Source organism: Phaseolus vulgaris, chromosome 3, assembly GCF_000499845.2.
Source record: "Phaseolus vulgaris cultivar G19833 chromosome 3, P. vulgaris v2.0, whole genome shotgun sequence".
Taxonomy (NCBI): Eukaryota; Viridiplantae; Streptophyta; class Magnoliopsida; order Fabales; family Fabaceae; genus Phaseolus; species Phaseolus vulgaris.
Genome location: NC_023757.2, coordinates 43,592,992 through 43,615,687, shown reverse-complemented (window position 1 = coordinate 43,615,687; position 22,696 = coordinate 43,592,992). Strand labels below are relative to the sequence as shown.

Below are 22,696 nucleotides of genomic sequence, written 5' to 3'. Positions count from 1 at the left end.
CATGTTAGATTGGAAATATTTTTTGATTTGGGTGTTTAAAAGATATTGGAAAAGGATAGAAGTGTGTAGAATGACTTTTGGTTGGTTTTTGAAATTGGTCAGATTTTTGGTGCGTTACATGCAAGGAAATTTTTGGGGTCTATCATATTCAGATCAAAGAAAAATCCCCAAAAAAAAAATATTCGTAATTGAATCTGATTCTCTAGGACATTTTGATAAAATGTAAAGCTAAAATCGAAAATTAATTTTGTGAGAATATTGGTTAAGTGTTTGTACTGGTACAGTTTTATTCCCCCTTAATATCTGTTTATTCAAATAAATCAGGGTTTCATGACCAAATGCATGCAAGAAGTAGAGAATCTTCGATATTAGAAGTAGCATTAAATGCTTCATTATATACGAAAAGAGCACATTAGCATCGTTATAGTGATGGAATTTAGGTAGGATATAAGGTCTTAAGTTTTCATTTCAGTAAAAATTTGTATATAAATCAGAAATAGTGTGATGATTTAGATAGGGTTAAAGAAACAAAAATAGTGTTACTTTGTATGAAATGTAATCGATGTAAAACACACGTATACGTTTTCTACACTTTGCTTTATTATTGAAGTACATTCCGAAACAAAAAAAAATACTTCCTTTATTTTCGTATATGCTTTGTATGACATTTTTATAATTGATTTATTTTACTCTTTATATATATATATATATATATATATATTAGATAGACAAAAGAATCACGAGTGTATTTGAATAAATATATTAATTAGAGTTTTATTGAATAAATATGTATATGTATAAGTTATTTTTGTAATTGAAGAGAAAATAGAATCACCCTAATAAGATATCTTTGAGAACTTGTTGAAATAAAATGGACATGTGTTACATACTTACCGTTTATTTCATAAGAATAATTCAATATAAACAAAAAAAAGTGCTTTTTATTATTAAAAAAATATTTATGAGTTAGATTGGGCTAATTTTATTACTAGATTATAATTAGTTGAGACAATTCTTAAATATAGGTTTTTAGTGCTAATTTTTTTTTTAAATAAATGTATTTAACTATTTTTGTGTTTTTTCTACTTCTTTTATTTATTCTACTATATTTCTCTTTCATTTTTTACATTTTTTATATGGTAAGAAAAAGTGTTTTTTTGTCATGCTAAATGTAATTAACATTCTTTATAGTACTCGATTCGATCTCGCCAATGACATAATACTTACAAAAGTACTATGATGTCCAAGTTAGAATTTAGTATAAGATAGATGAAAATAATAAATATTGTTTAATGGTATTTATCTCTGTTGTGAATGCATGTTTATAGAATATGATGGATAATCAGTTATGAACATGTGTTAAAGTAGATCGCAAAATTAATCTTGATATTAAAATAAAAATTTATACATTTAATTTAATTGTTGTTAGTTTCTTAAAAATCAAACTCGATCCTATCATCATATATTATTCGATTTTACAACTGATAAAATATTCGATATAGTAGAACACTTGATTATTGGTAATACATCACCATTATTACCTATTATTTCCTTTTCTATTTGAGATAGGTGAGATGAATTGGAAATGTAGTGAATAAGTTAAGTGTATGGTATGTTTAAATTACAAAATCGACCTTCAACTAAATCAATCTAAAAAGTTGATAAATTAATTAAGTTTTTTTTTTTAATTAGCCTTCAATGTATGTGGCCTGAGAAAAGTCATCATCAAATTCCATAATGGGTCACTGTCAACTTTTCTATAGATGGTCTATGTCATCATTTGCATAATCTATCTTCTCTTATCTATTGATTACTCAACTTCCATGTTATTTAGATTAATTTCTCCCAATTCACTACTCTTTTCCTTCTCAACCAATTTATTTAAACTGTATTAATTAAATCAATAATAAGAAACAATTAGCTTCTTTACAACGCCATTTAATATGATATTTCTAAGTTCTTTTTCCCTCATAGATACTCATGTATTAAAAAATAAAAATTAAATATGTTTTTTCAATCTAATTTGTATTCATTCTTGTTTGTATATTTACTGCACGTTACAAAAATGTTAATGTGGCTGATAGTGGTGGGGTTATCAAGGATCATGTGTAAGAAATAAAATTTTTAAAAAAAAGTAAGATATATCCGTAAAAATAAGAAATTATGTATTTTCAAGATAAAAATAAAATAAAATATTCTACAACTTTTAAACTCCATAAACAATGGTGAACAAGATAATATTATCTGATGAGTCACACACATGACATCACTGACGGAGGATTATAGGGATGAGATACCGTGGTCCCCAAAATGTTTAATTTTTTTATATATAATAACAAAAATTGAATTATGAAGATTAATTTAATTTCTTTTTATAATGCATGTTATTTAATTTTAATACATATTAATACATAAAATTAAATATAATAAAAAATAAAGTAATTAATATTACGAAGTGAACTTTAAGCCTAACTCAACCCCATAAAACCGGTTCATAGGGTTGAGGTTTGCACCCACTTATATATTATGAAATGTCCTTATCCACACCCCTCACGTCGAGAGTGATAGATAGAAACTCGTGCGTGGGACTATATATTATGGGTGGTCCGATAGCGACCCGATAGCGGGTGACACGATAGGCCCAACACAAACACTCGCTAGGATAGGCTCGAAATGGCTCTGATACCATATTACAAAGTGGACTTTAAGCCTAACTCAACCCCATAAAACCGGCTCATAAGGTTGAGGTTTGCACCCACTTATCTCTAGTCGATGTGGAATCTCCAACAATTAATGCATGTATATAGGAAAAAAAAGTTTAAGATATGTTTTTTATATTATTTTTTCTCACTGTTAATATAAATTCTTTGTTTATTCTTATTTGTTCTCTTTTATTTATAAAGTAAAAAAAGAAAATAAAGTAAAAAATTATTGTTTCAACTGATTTCTCTCACTTATTTGATTTCCTTTCTAAAGAAGAAAAAAGGTAATTTTGTCTTGATTCTCTTAACAGTGAGATATTAGTTTCATGATATTTCATACATCCAAATTGTTTTACACAACTCACTAATGAGTATTTTTTTTAGTTTAATTGTTTTAAGCTAAATAAAAAATAAAATAGTATGTAAAAAAAATTGTGAATTGTTATTCTAAAGAGTATATGAAATTATAGAAAAACTAGAGTTTTTAATGATGTTAGGGTAAATGTCGTGGAGATTTTATATATATATGTACGAAATATAATTTGTCATGTTTTAGTTTTTTTTTTTAAATTGGTATTTATATCTGATTTAGTGTATGAGGTGTATCAGTTATACATGAAAATAAAATTTATCTATAAATAAGTGAGGTGGTGTGTGCTTTTTTGGTGTTGGTATTTTGTTCAATTGTTTGTACTTGAATTGGTTGAGGATTGTGAAAGGTACATATATGGCTGTAGGTATATTGTACTTTAATCTTATATATAAGTATTTTTATAACTAGTTTTTAACCATGAGTTATTTATTATAAGTTTCTTTTTTAAAATTTTAGTTCTGATTTAGTTATTCATAATCTAAAAAAAATTTAAAAATAAAAAATCATCTTTTAAATATACATCATTTTTTATAATTATATTAATTGTGTATTAATTTTTATTATATTAATAATATATATATATATATATATATATATATATATATTGAGGATATTATCCTAATCGCATGTGTATTGCCTGAAAATATGAAGACATGGATGATGTCTTAAATTCCTTTGCTTAAATAATGCAACTCGACACAAACAGAAGGAAAGTGTTCAAATAAGACTATATAAGTCAAAACCGAGTTTGAAAAAAATGAAAAACTTATACAATTACATGAATCAAACACACGTTTAACACACAACAATAAAGAACAAAGTTGATTCGATAAATTATTCTTTACAGGGGCATAAGTTATTTTTCTAGCTTCCTAATTTTATCTTCAAGCATTCGAAAATATAATCCTATTTTCCATTATAAAAAGTAAATGAAAGAACAAGTCTGAGAATCGTAGATATTGATACAATCAATAATTTTTTTATTGAAGGATTTCTTCCAAAAAAAAAAACAATTTACAAATCCAGGATGTGTATGGATGAACAAAATAAAGAATTAATATTAAGCAGAATGTACAAAAAAAATGAATAAAATTGAAAGACAGCAAAGGAAGGTATAGACAGTGGAGCTAGAATGATGATTATTAGTTCATCATAACTCTGAACTCTTCAAAGCTAAGCATGCCATCCCCATTCAAATCAAAGCGAGCAATCATGGCTCTGCACTGATCCATGGAAGTGAAATCACCCAACTTCTTCAGCATCCTCTTCAAGGCTTTGGGGGTGATGAAGCCACACCGTTCCGTGTCGTACAAATCAAAAGCTTCCCTCAAATCCTTCACCTTCTCTTCCTCTTCCACTCCCTCCATCATCTTCATCAAATCCTCCAAACAAAGAAACCCATCGCCGTCAGAATCCAACCCCTCAATCGCCATCTCAACCTCTCTCACCCCAACCTCCCCACCCAGCATCCCTATTCCGTTCCTCAGCTCACTCGCTGAAATCTTCCCATCACCATCCCTATCCAAGTACCTCAGCACTCGCTCGTATTCACCACCCTTCATCATTATTTCTCTCAACAAACAATTAAACACGTGCACAATTAATCTAAGTTGTTGTCGTTAAATGTTTGTTGCCGTGGGGGTTTTTATATAAGCTTTGGCTTCTGTAAATTGCGCGTTTATTCTCTGGAATAGTGTGCGAAGAAAGAGAAGAAAATACTGAGGTCATTACATATGCACTTTGAAAATTTACGCGTGGCCAATGAGGGATAAGGAAGAGATAAAAAAAAGTCATATATCGAAGAACAATTAATGGTTATGGTCAAAGGAATAGTGAATCATTATTTTATGGCTGTGTCTTTGCAAATTGGAATTGCATGTTGGCAAATTGGCTTGGTGAGACGAGGAATGAGCGTGTGGGTGGCTCAATTATTATTAAATCTTATCCTTTCCCTTTCTTCTTTTCATTTTATATAAAAACTTCTCAGTAACATCCTCAAAGCTTCTAGCCTTTTCAAACATACCCATTTTCGCTGATTTTTTCTCAATAAATATTCTTATATCACAATTGTTGGTTTTAAATTCTCAACTTTAAATTGTGTTCATATTTCAATTGGATCGAGTACATACTGTAATTATATTAGAATTTGTGATTTGTGCAATGTTGTATAACTATATTATACATTTGAGATGCATATTGAGATAGGACATTTTATAGTATATATGAAATATATATATATATATATATATATATATATAAAAGTCTTATCTTATAATATAAATTTTGTATGTAAATGGTGTTAAAACAGTTATAGAAAGATAAGAGAGAGGGAATGTAGGAAAATTATAAAATGGTATTTTGTTGTTTGTTTGTTTTAATAAATTGATTGTAAAAATAATTTAATTTATTATAGTACTTTTAGTAAAAGCTGTTATGATTTCATTATATATGACAATTTTATAAACTTAATGATCATTTTTTTTTTTTACTTTAAATAGTTTTTTAATAATAGAAAATAATTTTATCAATAATGTTTTCTTTCACCAAAATTTTCTTAAAGTTGAATTTTATGTTTGGATAAAAATAATTAGAGGTTAATTTATTTTTCTAAAGAATTTAAATAACTTTATTATGTTCTTATTAAAATTATATTAATTTTATTATTTAAAATTATATTTTTAAATTATACTTAAATGATTTTGTGATGCTGTCCCATAATCAGTTGATATCACAACATAATAATTTATTGAAGTCGGAGTATCAGATTAATATATTTTTTTCTTATTAATGTTTATAATTTTTAAATTAAATGATTTTAATTATTTTATTATTATCATTCCCAAAGTTATTTTTTTATATAGATGGGCAGACGTTACTCATAACTTATTAACATCATTAGTTTTTTTATATTGACTAAAATTGCTTCTTTAGTAGCATCAATCAAAATATATTGTAGTTACTTTTTTCATGGACAATGATAATAATTTTTTCGATTAATATTAATATCATTATTTTTTAATTGATGTCAACAAGAGTGTTTTTTTTTATCAAGAGTTAATAAATTAATTTTTAATCCATATAAGTTAGAATTTTTAATTGATATTGATAAAATTTATTTTCTCTGTTGACATTACTGAAATTGCTTATTTATTAATGTAGGTCATGATTATTTTTCAATTGATATTTGTTTAGGTTTTCTAGATCAATATTAGTAGGTTTTTTTTATCTATTTATATATTTTGTATGTTTGAGTTTGTAGTAGTTATTTTTTTCAATATTTATATAGATTATTTTTTTTATCGAAGTCACTAGTGTTGTTTTGTAGTAATTTTTTATTTGATAATAATTGAAACACTTTATTTAAATTAAAATGAAAAATTAATAAATTTAATTTATCTTTTAAAAAAATATAAAATAAACTATTTGAAATGAAAGAAATTTAAATTTACTAAATCTGTAAAAAAAATGCATCCAAATATAAAGTAAAAGAAATTGGTAGCTCTAACTAACATTTATAGTTCTCTAATTTTAAAATAAATAAGCACATCCATCCTACTTTTAATAAACTGATACTTACATTTCTCTCAATTTTAAATAAACATTAATCTTGATATCTTTTAATAGACAGTATTCATATTCCTTATACTTTAATAAAGTGACAAACACTTCCTTTATTTTATTTTAAAATATCATATAGATTAAAATATAAATGTAACTAAATATTTAAATATAAAATTAAGAATAGCAAAAAAATAAATATTTTAATTATATTATATATTAAGATTAGATAAATTTATTATTATATTTACATATTCTTACTTTAGTAATAATATAAAAGAAATAAATGTTTATTTTAAAATTAAAGTGTGGTATCTTTTCTTTATCCTGCAACAAGTTTTTGTTTCTCTCCGTGAGTCTGACAATTTTTCTTGAATAATGTGAAAGTCAAACATAAATTCCGTATTACATAAATTGTATTTAAAACGTGGACGTCATATAATAAATTATTGGAAAAGATTAGGTGAATTTCTCCATAATTAAAGTATTCGTTTTTTTATATAATGTTTTTCTTTTTATATTTTAAGAATAGGAAAATAGAAGATAAGTTATGAAATGATAATGTTAATTACAAAATTATTTATGCTTAAATTTATGCATACGTAATTCTTTTTCTCAATTATAATAACTTTATTATGTTGACAAACTAAAAAAAAACTCTTTTCTTATGAGAGTTGGGCTTAAAGAATTATTGAGAATATTTTTTTTTATCTTTTATAGGTTGGTTGTAGTGTTTTTTAGTTTCCTTCTTTGCGAACTCTTCGCTCTTTCTTCCTAGTCTCGGTTCTCAGTCTTTTCATAACTCAGACTCGGAAGTACTTGCAGAAAGCACTTTGTCGCTCAAGTCAGCAAAGGTGATCGGTACTCGGTTCTCAGAGCACGGTATATAATGACGTATATGATTATTGAAATATGTGTTATTTATATTATCTTTGGTGGACTTTCTTTATTGGATTAGGTTAAAGAGTTGGGCCGCATTTAAGACTGCATTACCTAACTCTTAATTGTTGAATAGTTTCGCTTACTTTAATTGAGTGTAATTGAATTTGTGTTATCGATCAACCTTATAAACGTGGATCTTTATTTCGGTCGGTCCAGCGATGAGGACCGAGACGTGACATCATTCGTACCTCATCGATATAAAAACTATATAACAATGCCAATGATTAATTTTAGAGGAATTTGAACAGGAAGTTCAAGAATGCAAATTTTGTAAGTTGACACAACAACAAAATTTCTAAGTCCTTTCTTTGAAGAAATCATAAGGTAGCTTGCAAATTTCTAATTTGTTTACTCAAATATTCTCTTTTCAATTCTTTGAACATGAATTTGACTTTAATATATTATTAATAGAAAAAAGTTATACTATTATATTATTCAATAAATTGAACCTTTAAACTAAAAGATTTTATAATAATATAGTTTTAAATGTTAACATAATTGACTTTATTAAATGATATATTAATTTTAAGAGTATTCATTGATAATTGATACAATATTGTAAAAGAAACATCTTGTAACGCAGACTTTACTTTATCTGCTATTACTTTGAATTCGACAACGACTTGACTTAACCGTCACTTTCAAACCGGAAGGAAATATTCTACTAGTAACAAATAGACGATAATGTTGTGGCCTAAGTTTCTTGAAAAAAAAAATAATGATATGGATAATTTTTAATGTAGAAAGATATTTTTATTTCAAAAAATAAAAATTTATGAGACTTAATTCAAAATATAATATGTTTTTAGTGTTTTATTATAATTTATACTATTGTAATAAGGTGAATATTCATTTTTTCTTTTATTTATTGTATTTTTTTATTTGTTTGTTTTTATTTTTTTCACAAGTTTCTTTTAAATAAAAAATAAAAAATATATTCATAAAGAGATTATGAATAATTTAATATTTGTCACATCTTAAAAATATTATCTTTAATTTTTTAGTTGAATTTTATAGTTTTTAGATATAATTTCAAGATTTTGTGAATGTTTATCATTAAAATATATTTAATAGATCAATCACCAAAATTCATTGGACATATCTTCCATTAATTTTAATGTATTTAAAAGTTAATTAGATATTTATTAATTAAATAGTTTATTTTGGTTAATTAAATAGATTTAAATCAATATATGCATATTTATTAAAAAAATATAAATGCGGGTATATAAATACTATTTAACATGATAATTTTTACACTCACACAATATATAATACATTTATTATATTTTATAACTGTTAACTTAATATTTTAACTCTGAATTCTTAATTACTTTCAATAATTCTTTTACATATATTATGTAACTTTTTTTTACTTATTCATTTTTTATTGCTTTAAGAGCAACTTTAACATAGTTGTTTAAAACATTGGTTAATATTGTTTTATTATTGAAATATATGGTATGTTTCTATACACTGAAATATATGAAACGTTGTTGCTTATAATAACAAGGTTTTACATATCTATACTTATATATAAAGGATTTCCCTCTTAATTGCTCTTAATTTTTGTTCCTATTTTATCCTTGCTTAATATTTTGTTTTATCAATTTATTTTGGTTATTTGGACATTTTGGATTCTCCACTTTAACTGCTCTAAATTGTTTTTCTATTTTATCCTTACTTAATATTTTGTTTTATCAATTTATTTTGGTTATTTGGACATTTTATAATTTTAGAAGTTAATAAAACAGTTTTTTAATTTAATTTTATTTGTTCACTACTTAACTGACAGGAAAGTGGAAAGATTTGTACGTTAATTTATTTTTGTTCTCACTTAACTCGCAGGAGAGTGGAGAAATGAGTTACTTTTCTGTTTTAAACTAATATTCTTCTTTATTAAATAAACATTTTTTTAATTTTAAAATTTTATTTTATTTGTTCTCATGGGCAGGTGAGTGGAGAAATTAGTTACTTTTCTGTTTTAAAACTAATATTCTTCTTTATTAAATAAGCGTTTTTTAATTTTAAAATTTTATTTTATTTGTTCTCACGCAGGAGAGTGGAGAGATTGATACGTTTTATTAGAGAATAGTGGAGAGAGAGGGGTGAAATGTGGGTTTATGCACGGTTACTTTTTTTTAGGCAAAAAAAATGATATATAAGAAAACTATGAGAGAGGAAGAATATAGAAACATCTTAAAAACTATTGTCTGATGCTATTTGATATTCTTTCTACAGAGTCTCAAGTGCGCGCAAATTCAATTTTGGTATTCTTTCAATAAATTCAATTTTGGTGCGTTTTCTTTCATATTTCTCAAGCACAAGAGGAAGAAGGAGATAGAGAAGAAGAAATCGTGAAGTTCCAATCTGTGATGCTCAGCGGGAGCAAACGCCTTCATTGTTGACCCTTCCAACATCTAAATGCAAGCGCACACAGTCTCACAATCTTCCTTGGCTGTCACTATGCCTCCCGCCTCCTCAAAATTCTAATTTTGAGATTCTGAAACCGTGTATTACTATTCCTCTTCACATTTCATCACAGCCACTTCACCATGTATTCCGTCTCATGTTTCAAAAACTCTAATTTTTAGATTCTGAAATGTGTATTGTTAATTTTTTTCATATTTCATCTCTTTTATTTATCTTATTTTGCTTTTCCTATTTCTTTAATGTATACATTTTATTTTATTTTTTCCAATACAGATATTTAGTTTATTTTATAAATTAATAACTTCAATTTCTTTACTCATTAAGAATCACATTATTAAAATAATATTACATTTGATTTATTGTGATAAAAATATATAATTATTTAATTATTTTAAACATATTTAATTAATATACATTTGGTTACTTTTCAAACAGTTGCATAGAAAGAAGAATGTCTCTTCAAATTTGAGAGAAAGAAAAATATTAGTGGAAATACTGGAGAAGATGAACGGTTTTGAATTGCAAGAGTGGTTAATGTGTGTGACATTCTTAGGAAATAAAATTTGTAAAGAATAAAACACTTAGAATGATGATCAATTACTCGCATTGGTTAAGCCAATTCACACAAAGTATAATAATTTTACATAATAATGATAATGTCATTTTTTATTTATAATATACTATAAATTTATATTGTTAAGATAATTGTACAAATAATAAATTTTAATATTAAACATAAATATATATATAAATGAAAAAATAAAAAATGCGGATACACAGGCGCGTGAGCGCCTAATATACTATAAATTTATATTGTTAAGATAAATGTACAAATAATAAATTTTAATATTAAACATAAATATATATATAAATGAAAAAATAAGAAATGCGGATACACAGGCGCTCACGCGCCTGTTTTCCCGCTAGTTTGAAATAATAAAAATATATATATTTTCAGGCCATCTAAACAACTCATTTTTATGTTTTTTTTTATTGGATAATAGTTAATAGAAGTTCTCAAAGTCGAAAGTAGAATATAAGACTCACCGAAAATCATTTAAAAAGCTCAATAAACAACTGTATATTAGGGATGTTCTAATTCAAAATGATAGTTCATCCACGATCTTACTGTATAATAATAATATATGATTGGATGATTGTATAAATAACTTTTAATTTTTTTAACAAACCTTATCTTAATATATGAAGATATTGGTTGTATGATATAAGTATTATCACCTTATTTTCAATTTATTTAAGAAAAAGTTGAAATGACTGTGTTGTGAAAATTTATGAGTGAGAAATATTATTCTTGTAAAAAGGATACGTGTTTTTGAATTAAATTAGAAAATGTCAACATATATAAGAGAAAGATGTGGCATCAGAATTTTCACCAAGAAAGTAGTGTTTAACAATAAGCATCGCAAAGCCTATTCCTACCTGTGCCAAGAATAGAATCATGTGATTTTTTTAAGCAAACCAAAGTATAATTAATATTCAATTAACTCTCGAATTGCAAAAATTAATTTGAGTTGAGGTCCTTCACCAACGGAGCATACTTCGGATCTTACATAATATAAGGGTGTTCTATGTGATCATAAAAACAAGAACATGAAACGGGTTCCTACTTAGTAATATCACTTTGCTAAAATTTCCATGAAAAACCAATCATAACATAATAGCTGTCTCATTCATAAATCAGAAGAGAAGATGGTAAAGAGGTATCAATTCTCATTTCTTGTTTCTTCAGTAAAGTTACATCTTGAGTAACTGGTAGCCATGATTAGATTTAATTTAGTTTTCAAATACAAAAGTTCGAAAGGCTTGCTATAATATTAAATTCACATAATTTGTGTTTTTACATAGGATTTGTTCCAATAGTTGATCACAATTCATGATATTTTCTTTTCCTTGGAGATTAATAAATTCATTTTGTGCATTTGCTCCCCGATTTTTTACTTCGTTGCCTTTTACTTTCTAATGAATAGTCTTTTGCAATGTTGATTATTCAATTTCCATATTTCTTATATAGATGATCCATGGATTTTTGTGTAATTTAGGTCTGGAGCTGTCATGCAAGATGTAGATAGCAGAGATTATAAACAGCGAAGAGCAAAAGATAACAGTGAGGAAAGTTATGAAGGAGATCTTATCAACCAATTACCAGAGGGAATCCCTGTAACCATTTTATCAAAATTGCCAATAACTGATGCTGCTAGGACCAGCATCCTCTCAAGAAAATGGAGATATCTATGGACATTTTTTTCTGGACCCTTGGAATTTGATGGTTCACCTATCATGAAAGACATGAAAAGAGACATTAAGAAGGCTGCAGAAAACAGGCATTTGCAGATGGCAATGGAGATCATGTATGATGCTGAAAGCCAAACATATACAAGTTGGATCGATGAACTGTTGAGTTCACTTAATGGTTCAACTCTACAAGGATTGAAATTTTGGTTTCATGTGGGTCCTGGGTGTGATACTGATAAGTGGGTTCACTTTGCCATTCAAAAGAAGGTTCAAAAGCTTGAGCTGTATTTTGGGAATACATTTGAATATGTTCTTCCATTGCACTTGTTTAAACTGGAAAGTTTTAATTCCTTGCATGTTTTACGTCTGAAATGCATTACTGTGACCGAAGAGATGCTAGAATACTTACTGCGGTGCTGTCCATTACTTGAAACGTTGAGCTTGGCTGACTCAGTAGTTCCAAAAACTATGAAGGTTTCGGGTCAATCACTCAAGCTGAAATCTCTAGAATTGGTGAGATGTTGGGAGCTGCTAAAACTTGAAATTTTTGCAGAGAATTTGGTGTCATTCAAATACTACGGATCCCATTTGGATACAGAATTCAAGTGTGTTCCTAGTCTTCTGGAAGCAACATTTGGAGGATCCTTTGTGGAGTTCACTAGAGAAAGCTTTTTACCACATTTGGAAGTGCTTACATTGGATATTACACAAAACATGCCTGAAGTGGTACCCTTTTTTAACCATTCCTTTCTTTAGATTGCGTTCCTTGTTCACAAGAGTGATATCATTTTTCTGTTTTATTTTCAGATTTGCTCGCTAGGTCAACTTCCCAAGTTAAAAAATATGAAGCATTTGGAGTTGGTTGCCTGTGTTGATGATGGCATCACACTTGGTGCTTGTGCTTTGTTATTAAGGCAATCACCTTCACTATGGAGGTTCACACTAAAGGTGAATATCCTTTGGCAGTCAAAAATACTCCAGAATATCCGTGATTTGACTCTTTTTATTGTGCATCAAGCAAGGTATAAAAAGCTAGAATCCTCATATATTTGAATCTGACTTTTTTTTTTTTCATGTTCCAGATGATACACACCAAACCCTCTTTAAGAATAAAACGCAAAATTACAATGAAATGTCAACACGGTCTCAAGGAATTGGAATTGATTGGGTTTTGTGGAGCATCATGTGAGGTTGAGTTAGCTACCTACATACTGAAGAATGCAGTTGATCTCCAGAAGATAACCATTGACACAAGATTACCAACTAGACCGAAATTAAGACCACTGGGGGAGCACTTCAAAGCTTGGGATCGTGAGGAAAACAGAAACCGTGCTAGGGAACTGCAAGAAAAAGTACCACCTTGGATTGAATTTGTTTGTATTTGAAGAAGGAATACAAGCTCAAACATCATTAGTATTGGTATTGAAAAAAAAATACTTTTAAAGGACTAAACAAATATAAATTTGCTTTTTCCATGCATACTACTATTTATTTATCTTTTTTGGAATCTTCTCTATTACCACTGTTACTACTACTAGTTGGAAAAAACAAATCTTTTATTTCATATCTGGCTTTGAATTTATTATGGTTTGGATCTACTAACAATCCATAGTACTCTAGCTTCCATAATGAAAAACATACAGGAGATGAAATCAAGAACATGTTGAAATTAAATTAACACCTAGAAGCCCTGCTCAAGCATTGCTCGAACCCTCATAGGAAGACCATAAAGCCGGATGAAGCCAGCAGCATCAGCTTGATCATATATCTGGCCACTTTCAAATGAAGAAATATCTTGCCTATACAGGCTAAAGGGACTTGTACGACTGGTTACAATAACAGAACCTTTGTACAATTTCACAGTCACAGAACCTGTTGTGGTCTCTGTGATCTTCTGCATAAAGGCATCCATGGACTCCCGAAGCGGATCAAACCATCTGCCAGAATACACTAACTCTGCATATTTAAGGGCTAATGAATCTTTCACTTGTATTGTTTCTCGATCAAGTGTCAAAAACTCCAACTCACGTGCAGCAGCAAACAGGATGGTTCCTCCAGGAGTTTCATAAACTCCACGGCTCTTCATTCCCACAAGCCGATTCTCAACCATGTCAACCCGGCCAATTCCATGCCTTCCACCAATCTCATTGAGCTCAGCAAGTAATGATGCTGGCGAAAGCCTCTTCCCATTGACTGAAACAGGAAGCCCCGATTCTATCCCAATTGTCACATATCTGCAAGGCATAATAAGTGCTTTTAGAAATGTAAAAGTACAAGTGTACAACATCATTAAAAAAGTAATAGAAACATGAAGGCTATATTAGTTAAAGTGAAATCACAAGAAACAAGCTTACTCTGCTTGATCAGGAGCATCCTCAGGGTCTACAGACATCATGTACATGTCCTTCTTGGGCTCATTAGCTGGGTCTTCCAAAATATCTCCCTTCAATTCAATGTCACACTTCATATATCAGAAAAAAGCAACATGACATTTCATTTGCAAGTAGATTTCTATCATACCTCATGGCTAAGGTGCCAGAGATTCCTATCCCTGCTATATATGGATTTCTTTGTCACAGGAACAGGTACGTTATGCTTTTTAGCATACTCGATAGCATCTTCTCTCCCTGTAATATCCCATTCCCTCCATGGAGCCACGACGTTTAGCTTGGGGTTCAGAGCAAAGAAAGTGAGCTCAAATCGAACCTAAAAGTTTGTATAGAAATGTGTTAGAATAAAATCATTAACATGAATCAGTGTTGTGAGCCATATATTAAGACTTGCCTGATCATTGCCTTTTCCGGTACACCCATGGGAAACGGCATCAGCTCCAACTTCTTTGGCAACATCAACCATGGCCTATCAGTCAGCAGATATCAATCAAAATTCCACTATCATCATTGTGATTCTTCTTCGGTATAAAAATAATGAACACTGCACAAAAAACTAACAGAAGGAATTGCCTTTCCCAACGAAGATGAACATACAAAACTTCAAGCAGAAATACCTTTGCAATTACAGGGCGTGCCATTGAAGTCCCAAGCAAATACTTCCTCTCATAAACTGCACCAGCACGTAGGCAAGGAAATACATAATCTTTTACAAATTCCTCCTTTAAGTCTTTTACCACTAATTGACAGGCCCCACTGGCTTTAGCTTTCTCTTCTAAACCTTCCAATTCTTTTATACCCTAAGAAACTTAGCTTTGTTATGACATTCATGCAGCAATTAAACAACAAATTGACTAAAGCAATTCCCCAAATCAAAAGTGCAAAATCTTAAAACACCCTTTAGAATAACAGTTTTACACAGCAACAATCTTGATTACAGAAGATGAATTCAAAATCTCAAAAGTCACAACATACTTGGCCAACATCAGCAGTGAAGCAAACGACTTCACAACCATAATTTTCTCTGCAACAACAAAAATCAATAAAAGAATATATTATAATAGTAATAATAATAATAATAATAATAATACAAGCTAAAAGGTTAATTGGCATTGACACGAATCACTAATTTCAGTCCCCTGCTTTACTACAAAACTGAAGCCTGGTTAATAAAACCCATAAGATCATCAGCACATTCTCAACATGGTCTCAGATCTCCATTCAGACATTCTAATAAAAATCTAAACTTTTTTTTTATGAAAAACTTGTGATTGTAATAGAAAACTGGGAGGAAAGAAAAAGGAGAAACAATTATATACCTGAGCCATGGAACAACGACTGATGTGTCTAATCCACCACTGTAAGCCAGCACCACCTTATTCAATTTTCCACGTAGGCCACCACCTGCAGCTGCTTCAATAACTGCATGTCAAGTAACAATTTTGGAATTGGGAAAAGAAAGAAATTCACAAACAATGGGACCTGTTGTTTGAAGGGAAGGAGTAGTAACAGGAGATGCATTCAACTCAGCCATTGTTACAAAACACACCACTGCACAAGGACAACCACTGATACTGTATAAAACAATATTTGTTACAGGAGCAGCCCTTTTTATCGCATATATATCTCACAATAATTTTATTTTCAATATAAAAAAAATCTCCAGTTTTAAATAAATGAATTTTAATTTACTTTTTTATTTAATGGGACTATTCTTCAAATACCTTTCGTTAATCGAAGTTTTATTTTCAGTAATTCTCTTTTATATTTATTATCATATAATAGTTTTGAAAAAAAAACATTGTAAATAAAATCCCATGCATATTAACGAGCTTTATTAATTTGCATAAATAAGTTAATTTTCTTATACAAAAAAAAAACAAAAAGAGAGAACAGGGAAAAAAATGAATGGCAAAAATTAATTCCTTGATGCAAAATTGAAGCACACTCACCAAAAACAAAGAAAGAACAAAAGTTAGACAGAATGGGACCATGGACAAATAAACCCACCAGAAGGGGCAAAACCCTTTTGTTATGTACTGTAGGTGATGGTAAGTTACGTAATTGTACTTACAATAGATATAGATATAAATTTATAAATTCCTAGATCAAAACTAATAATGCTATGCCAAGAGTTTAAAATTTGAGTGGATTAAGAAAAATATATTATTTGTTACCAATTGACTTTATGTCTAAATTATCAACATTCCTAAAGCCAATAATAGGAAAATATGAATATTAAAATATATTAATAATATTTTTAATTTTAGATTAACATGTATGAATCGAAGATAAGTAATTATATGTAATATATTTAGTCACAAATTTTAATACTAAATTATTAAACTATAAGCAAAAATATTATCTGTTAACAATTTATGTTTTTATACCTCACTATATTGTTTTATATTATTTTATATTGTACTACATAAATGTAAGAAAAAATATTTATAAGACGACAACAAAAGCTTGAATTTTAAGCAAATAAAGAAATATTTGTATACAAAAAGTATTATTCTAAATATAATTTCTACGAACATATGAATGGCGATTTTTATTATTTATTTGACTAGGAATATTTTTCATTTCACGAATATGTTTATTTACTTTCCTTCAATTCTTTTATGTAACTAAACGAGAGAGAAAATCATCTTATCAACGTTATTAAAAAATATCCTATCTATTCACCTTTTGTTTTCATTATATTTAGTTTTAGAATGTTAAAACATCAATGTACACGATTCCTGATATCTTCTAAAGTGATTCGCAAATTTTATTAGCTAAAGAGAATAAACCAGTAAGTGTGAACTGGTTTCTTACAATTTGCTATGCTAAACTGCAAGAGTGATCTCCAATTAATTTTTTGTACATTTGGAGTTAAATAAATAGAAACATTATTTGTTTCCTTCTAAACTACTGTCTGCAAATATCACCACTGATAACAATGATAGTCAAACCAAACAGACTTCTAAAAATCTGATATGAACTCAGCATGAATGTTAAATACTATTCCTTTTATTAGGATTCTAGAGATCTACTAACAATCCACAGTACTCTGTAACTTCAATCCACATTTTTAAACAAGAAAATCAAGAACATGTTGGAATTAAATTAACACCTAAATGCCCTGCTCAAGCATTGCTCGAACCCTCATAGGAAGACCATAAAGCCGGATGAAGCCAGCAGCATCAGCTTGATCATATATCTGGCTGCTTTCAAATGATGAAATATCTTGCCTATACAAGCTAAACGGACTTGTACGACTGGTTACAGTAACAGAACCTTTATACAATTTCACAGTCACAGAACCTGTTGTGGTCTCTGTGATCTTCTGCATAAAGGCATCCATGGACTCCCGAAGCGGATCAAACCATCTGCCAGCATACACTAACTCTGCATATTTAAGGGCTAATGAATCTTTCACTTGTATTGTTTCTCGATCAAGTGTCAAAAACTCCAACTCACGTGCAGCAGCAAACAGGATGGTTCCTCCAGGAGTTTCATAAACTCCACGGCTCTTCATTCCCACAAGCCGATTCTCAACCATGTCAATTCTGCCAATTCCATGCTTTCCACCAATCTCATTGAGCTCAGCAAGTAATGATGCTGGTGAAAGCCTCTTCCCATTGACTGAAACAGGAAGCCCCGATTCTAGCCCAATTGTCACATATCTGCAAGGCATAATAAGTGTTTTTAGAAATGTAAAAGTACAAGTGTACAACATCATTAAAAAAGTAAAAGAAACATGAAGGCTATATTAGTTAAAGTGAAATCACAAGAAACAAGCTTACTCTGCTTGATCAGGAGCATCCTCAGGGTCTACAGACATCATGTACATGTCCTTCTTGGGCTCATTAGCTGGGTCTTCCAAAATATCTCCCTTCAATTCAATGTCACATTTCATATATCAGAAAAAAGCAACATGACATTTCATTTACAAGTAGATTTCTAGCATACCTCATGGCTAAGGTGCCAGAGATTCCTATCCCTGCTATATATGGATTTCTTTGTCACAGGAACAGGTACGTTATGCTTTTTAGCATACTCGATAGCATCTTCTCTCCCTGTAATATCCCATTCCCTCCATGGAGCCACGACGTTTAGCTTGGGGTTTAGGGCAAAGAAAGTGAGCTCAAATCGAACCTAAAAGTTTGTATAGAAATGTGTTAGAATAAAATCATCGACATGAATCAGAGTTTTGAGCCAGATACTAAGACTTGCCTGGTCATTTCCTTTCCCTGTACACCCATGGGAAACAGCATCAGCTCCAACTTCTTTGGCAACATCAACCATGGCCTATCATTCAACAGGTATCAAACAATATATATATATATAAGTGGAAGATAAGTGCATTGATATGATTTTTCTTCGATATAAAGAGCATAAACACTGCACTAAGAGCTAACAGAAGAAATGACTCTACCAAAGATGATCAATATACCAAACTTCAAGCAAAAGTACCTTCGCAATTACAGGGCGAGCCATTGAGGTACCAAGCAAATACTTCCTCTCATAAACTGCACCAGCACGCAGGCAAGGAAATATATAATCTTTAACAAATTCCTCCTTCAAGTCTTTAACCACTAATTGACAGGCCCCACTGGCTTTGGCTTTCTGTTCTAAACCATCCAATTCTTTTATACCCTATAAAATTTAGTTTTGTTATGACATGCAAATGCAGCATTGGAATAAAAAATCGGATAGAACAATTCCCCGAGTCTGAAGTTTAAAATATTAAAACACCTTCTCCAGTAACACAATTTTGCACAACAATATTCATTACAAAAATAAATTGTAAAACTACCAACATACCTGGCCAACATCAGCAGTGAAGCAAACAACTTCACAACCATAATTCTCTCTGCAACACCAAAATCATTAAATAAGAAGATATTAAAAAAGAAACAAAGTAACAGGTATATTGACAGAGATAAGAATCACCAATTTAGCTCCCATGGTTTACTAAAAAACTACGGTAGCATTAGTTAAAAAATCCTCAATAAAATCTCAAAAATGGTCTTTGATTTCTTTTTACACATTCTAAGAAAAAATTTAAATATTATTTTTTGAAGAAAAATCAGTAAAAAAAAAACTTGATCTCTAAATTGATTAGTATTTTTCATTTGGATTTCATGATATAATACAAAAGGAGAGGGAAAATCTAATATTGCAAACTTGCAACGGAAGGTCTAGTAGAAAAATGGAAAAAGAAAAGAATGAGCAACATCTATACCTCAGCCATGGAACAATGACTGATGTGTCTAAGCCACCACTGTAGGCCAGCACCACCTTATTCAGTTTTCCACGTAGGCCACCACCCTTTATGGTTTCAGAAACTACCTCTGTATCACTGCGAGCAGCTGCTTTAATGGCTGCATATCAATAATTTTTTAATATCATTAAAGGCACGAAATTTAAATATCGTATAGCTCCAAATCAGCATTTCAAGCAAAAAAATCAAGGTGCCCCAAATGAGCTCATGTGTTTTCAATGCAAACCATCGATATTCTAAGAAGCCACAATTACCCCTCCACAAACTTATTTGTCCATTGCTATCATTATATCATTTTGGGAAGAAATGCTGATTTTAAAATGCAAGTGAAAACAAACAAGTCAATTCCAGCAAACAAATAATACACTACAAAACACTATATGTAAACAATGAACAAGGTCTTAATTAAAGATTCAACCATATAGAATAATAAGATACTAAAGACTAATATTGGCTTAATTAAAAGATCCACCACCACTCAGAATGTAATGTGTTCACCCCCATTGAGTCAGTTCAGTACAAAAATTAACAGAGAACTTATACTTAACCCAAGATGAAAACTAACTTAGATAAGCTCTTATTTAAAAAAGCAAAAGAATTTTATCATTGAAGAATATGACCTAGCTTTTAAGCACAACCTATGCCCAAAAAGACCCAAATACATACAAGTGGTTCTATAAAGCTCAAAGTTATGCATCCTGGAAATACACAACCACGAAAGGACCTTCACTGCTATCCCAATGAACACTAGGACAAAGAACACAAAGCTAATTGTGCACATATAGCATATTGCATAATATTGCCGCATGGAAAGAAAAATAAACATGTGCAGCAACCCTACAGGCCACACAGAAAATGATCCCCCTGATTGTCCACCATATGATCGTAAGCAGTGCACATTTGATAGCATGCACATCCTACGGGACGAGTTCCACCCATGATATGTTGCTTGCTTCATACAATGTATCAATTTCTAATGCTTTAATTAAAATGTCCACTGCAGCATATAAACACCCTTACATGGATTCAGTTCTCCAACAGAATATAGGCTAAGCATATTTTTATATCTAACCAGAAGCGAATTAAGCACAATTGCCCTGCTACCCTGCCCAAATCAGTAGAAAGAAGTCACGAAAACATACGGAATGACCCACACCAAAACCTGGAATCTCAACAACGACGACAACCCTGCTTACTGAGTTGACAACAGATATCTGCAGAACATTTCAATACTTGCATCACAATTTGGTGATGTGAAGTCACTAAGGCCAGACCCCAAGCCCTCCATATTGCGTTGTTTGTGCTAATTAACCGCCTAGATAAGCTCTTAAAACCAGATTTTCTAAATAAAGTGAATAAAGGTAATGCATACAGATGGGAAATGGAGCTAAAGTTGAGACAAAATAATCTCACCTTGAAGTTTCTTGGCACCAACACTTGTTCTTAGCCCCAACTACAAGCAAAACACAGAAATCCAAAATACAAAAATAAGACCAACATAGCACCCACAAAAACACAAATGCAAAGGGAAATGCACTTGCATATGTTCGTAAACATTAAAGTTTTAACTTTTAGGAATCACCTCTTTGAATGACGAAGTCTTTGCCTTCCAAAGCTGATGATACAGGAGGCGCCCTGCAAAATAGAGATCAACGGAAAGAACAATAAAAAGGAGAACTTTTAAGCATACATAATGAATTAATGGTTTCTGCAAATCCTCTAAACACAATAAACCTTACAATGACAATGGAAATGAATGAAGGGTAACTGATCTAACCAAAATATCTTAGCATTTAAAAGCGGGGGTCTTTCAATATTATGGTTAAAATAATCAAGCAGAGAGAACGATGCAGAAGTTGGAAGCGAAAAAGAAAGAAAATCACAAAAAGGGCACCTGTGGGATGTAGTGAGGGAGCAGTTACAGGGATTGAAGAGGGAGGAGAAGAAGCTTTCAACTGAGCCATTGTTGCACAACACTGGTTGAGTGAGTGAAGGGATGAGTGACAGTGTACTATGTTAGTTTGAGCGGCGTCGTCCACCAAAAGAAGGGTTTTTCAAGTCACATTAACACTGTCGCAGCTTTGTGTCAGACCCTATTTATAAGGTTAGATTATTGAGTAGGTTAAAAATATTTGTTAGAATAATTCTCTAGCTTCAATCAACCATTATCTATCAATTGATTCCTTTGTTGGCATAGTTTTTTAATTAAGATATTTAAAATAACCAAAGTATCTTTGCAATAAAAATGAACATGGTTAAATGTTTATATATCGAAATGAATTTTAAATTTAAAAAATGTTAGAAATTTTGAATAAATAAATTGTATTTTAAAACAACAAAATATAAATTACTCTGACATTTAAATCATTTTATTTGTTACTTTATATTATTTATTTATTTATTTATTTTATTATAATATAAATATCAATAAATTATTAATTATATAATTTCAAAAATAATAAATTATATATAAACATAATAATTATGAATATAACTGATTATTAATGTAATTACATAAATATTTATAATATAGTTTATATAAATATATAATTAATTGTGTTTTAATATTTATCACAATTAGTTATTTCTTTAGATATAATTAATTATACATAGACTTTCATATAAATCTCTTTGTGCAAATAATTTAATGCGTAGATATTTTTTTATCTTTTTAACTTGTCGTTTTTCGTAGATTTTCTTTTCTTTTATTTTCATCTTTGTTATCTTTCTACGTCTTGAAGAAAACAATTTTTACTATTTTAATTTTTAAATA

At 29.6% G+C, this 22,696-nt stretch overlaps 4 protein-coding genes across 6 annotated transcripts; 1 reads left to right on the top strand and 3 right to left on the bottom strand.

The window, feature by feature from the left end:
- Positions 1–4,217: 4,217 nt before the first annotated feature.
- On the bottom strand, positions 4,218–4,637 carry LOC137805655 (probable calcium-binding protein CML31). The gene has a single exon (XM_068605597.1). It carries the CDS (start codon positions 4,635–4,637, stop codon positions 4,218–4,220), a length of 420 nt encoding a protein of 139 aa, XP_068461698.1.
- Positions 4,638–11,936: 7,299 nt separating this feature from the next.
- Positions 11,937–14,284, top strand: LOC137807958 (putative F-box/LRR-repeat protein At3g42770). Its single transcript, XM_068608834.1, has 3 exons — positions 11,937–12,987; positions 13,069–13,209; positions 13,344–14,284. Exons 1-3 carry the CDS (start codon positions 12,082–12,084, stop codon positions 13,644–13,646), a joined length of 1,350 nt encoding a protein of 449 aa, XP_068464935.1. The 5' UTR covers positions 11,937–12,081; the 3' UTR covers positions 13,647–14,284.
- Positions 13,800–16,267, bottom strand: LOC137807959 (argininosuccinate synthase, chloroplastic-like). Of its 2 annotated transcripts, none has more exons than XM_068608835.1 (8): positions 16,134–16,267; positions 15,971–16,061; positions 15,627–15,675; positions 15,269–15,451; positions 15,046–15,120; positions 14,782–14,967; positions 14,616–14,704; positions 13,800–14,495 (listed from the first exon to the last, which is right to left on the bottom strand). In XM_068608835.1, exons 1-8 carry the CDS (start codon positions 16,183–16,185, stop codon positions 13,943–13,945), a joined length of 1,278 nt encoding a protein of 425 aa, XP_068464936.1. In that variant the 5' UTR covers positions 16,186–16,267; the 3' UTR covers positions 13,800–13,942. The 2 variants fall into 2 exon arrangements, with proteins under 2 accessions (XP_068464936.1, XP_068464937.1); XM_068608836.1 differs by having other exon boundaries at positions 15,971–16,055.
- A 1,379-nt stretch (positions 16,268–17,646) lies between these two features.
- LOC137807957 (argininosuccinate synthase, chloroplastic-like) lies at positions 17,647–22,060 on the bottom strand. 2 transcript variants are annotated; one of them, XM_068608832.1, is made up of 11 exons: positions 21,818–22,002; positions 21,506–21,558; positions 21,337–21,376; positions 21,120–21,137; positions 19,885–20,023; positions 19,464–19,512; positions 19,113–19,295; positions 18,873–18,947; positions 18,609–18,794; positions 18,443–18,531; positions 17,647–18,322 (listed from the first exon to the last, which is right to left on the bottom strand). In XM_068608832.1, exons 1-11 carry the CDS (start codon positions 21,885–21,887, stop codon positions 17,770–17,772), a joined length of 1,455 nt encoding a protein of 484 aa, XP_068464933.1. In that variant the 5' UTR covers positions 21,888–22,002; the 3' UTR covers positions 17,647–17,769. The 2 variants fall into 2 exon arrangements, with proteins under 2 accessions (XP_068464933.1, XP_068464934.1); XM_068608833.1 differs by lacking the exon at positions 21,120–21,137 and having other exon boundaries at positions 21,818–22,060.
- Positions 22,061–22,696: the final 636 nt, after the last annotated feature.

Bases quoted from the DNA above. Each gene is read 5' to 3' on its own strand.
- LOC137807958 (XM_068608834.1), top strand. From the start codon at position 12,082: ATGCAAGATGTAGATAGCAGAGATTATAAACAGCGAAGAGCAAAAGAT. The intron at 12,988-13,068 runs GTACCCTTTTTT...TTTTATTTTCAG, and splicing joins CACAAAACATGCCTGAAGTG to ATTTGCTCGCTAGGTCAACT. The intron at 13,210-13,343 runs GTGAATATCCTT...TTCATGTTCCAG, and splicing joins TATGGAGGTTCACACTAAAG to ATGATACACACCAAACCCTC.
- LOC137807959 (XM_068608835.1), bottom strand. From the start codon at position 16,185: ATGGCTGAGTTGAATGCATCTCCTGTTACTACTCCTTCCCTTCAAACA. The intron at 16,062-16,133 runs GTCCCATTGTTT...TTATTGAAGCAG, and splicing joins TCCTTCCCTTCAAACAACAG to CTGCAGGTGGTGGCCTACGT. The intron at 15,676-15,970 runs GTATATAATTGT...TTGTTGTTGCAG, and splicing joins GTCGTTGTTCCATGGCTCAG to AGAAAATTATGGTTGTGAAG.
- LOC137807957 (XM_068608832.1), bottom strand. From the start codon at position 21,887: ATGGCTCAGTTGAAAGCTTCTTCTCCTCCCTCTTCAATCCCTGTAACT. The intron at 21,377-21,505 runs GTGATTCCTAAA...TTTTGCTTGTAG, and splicing joins AGACTTCGTCATTCAAAGAG to TTGGGGCTAAGAACAAGTGT. The intron at 19,513-19,884 runs GTATAGATGTTG...TTGGTGTTGCAG, and splicing joins GTCATTGTTCCATGGCTGAG to AGAGAATTATGGTTGTGAAG.
- LOC137805655 (XM_068605597.1), bottom strand. From the start codon at position 4,637: ATGAAGGGTGGTGAATACGAGCGAGTGCTGAGGTACTTGGATAGGGAT.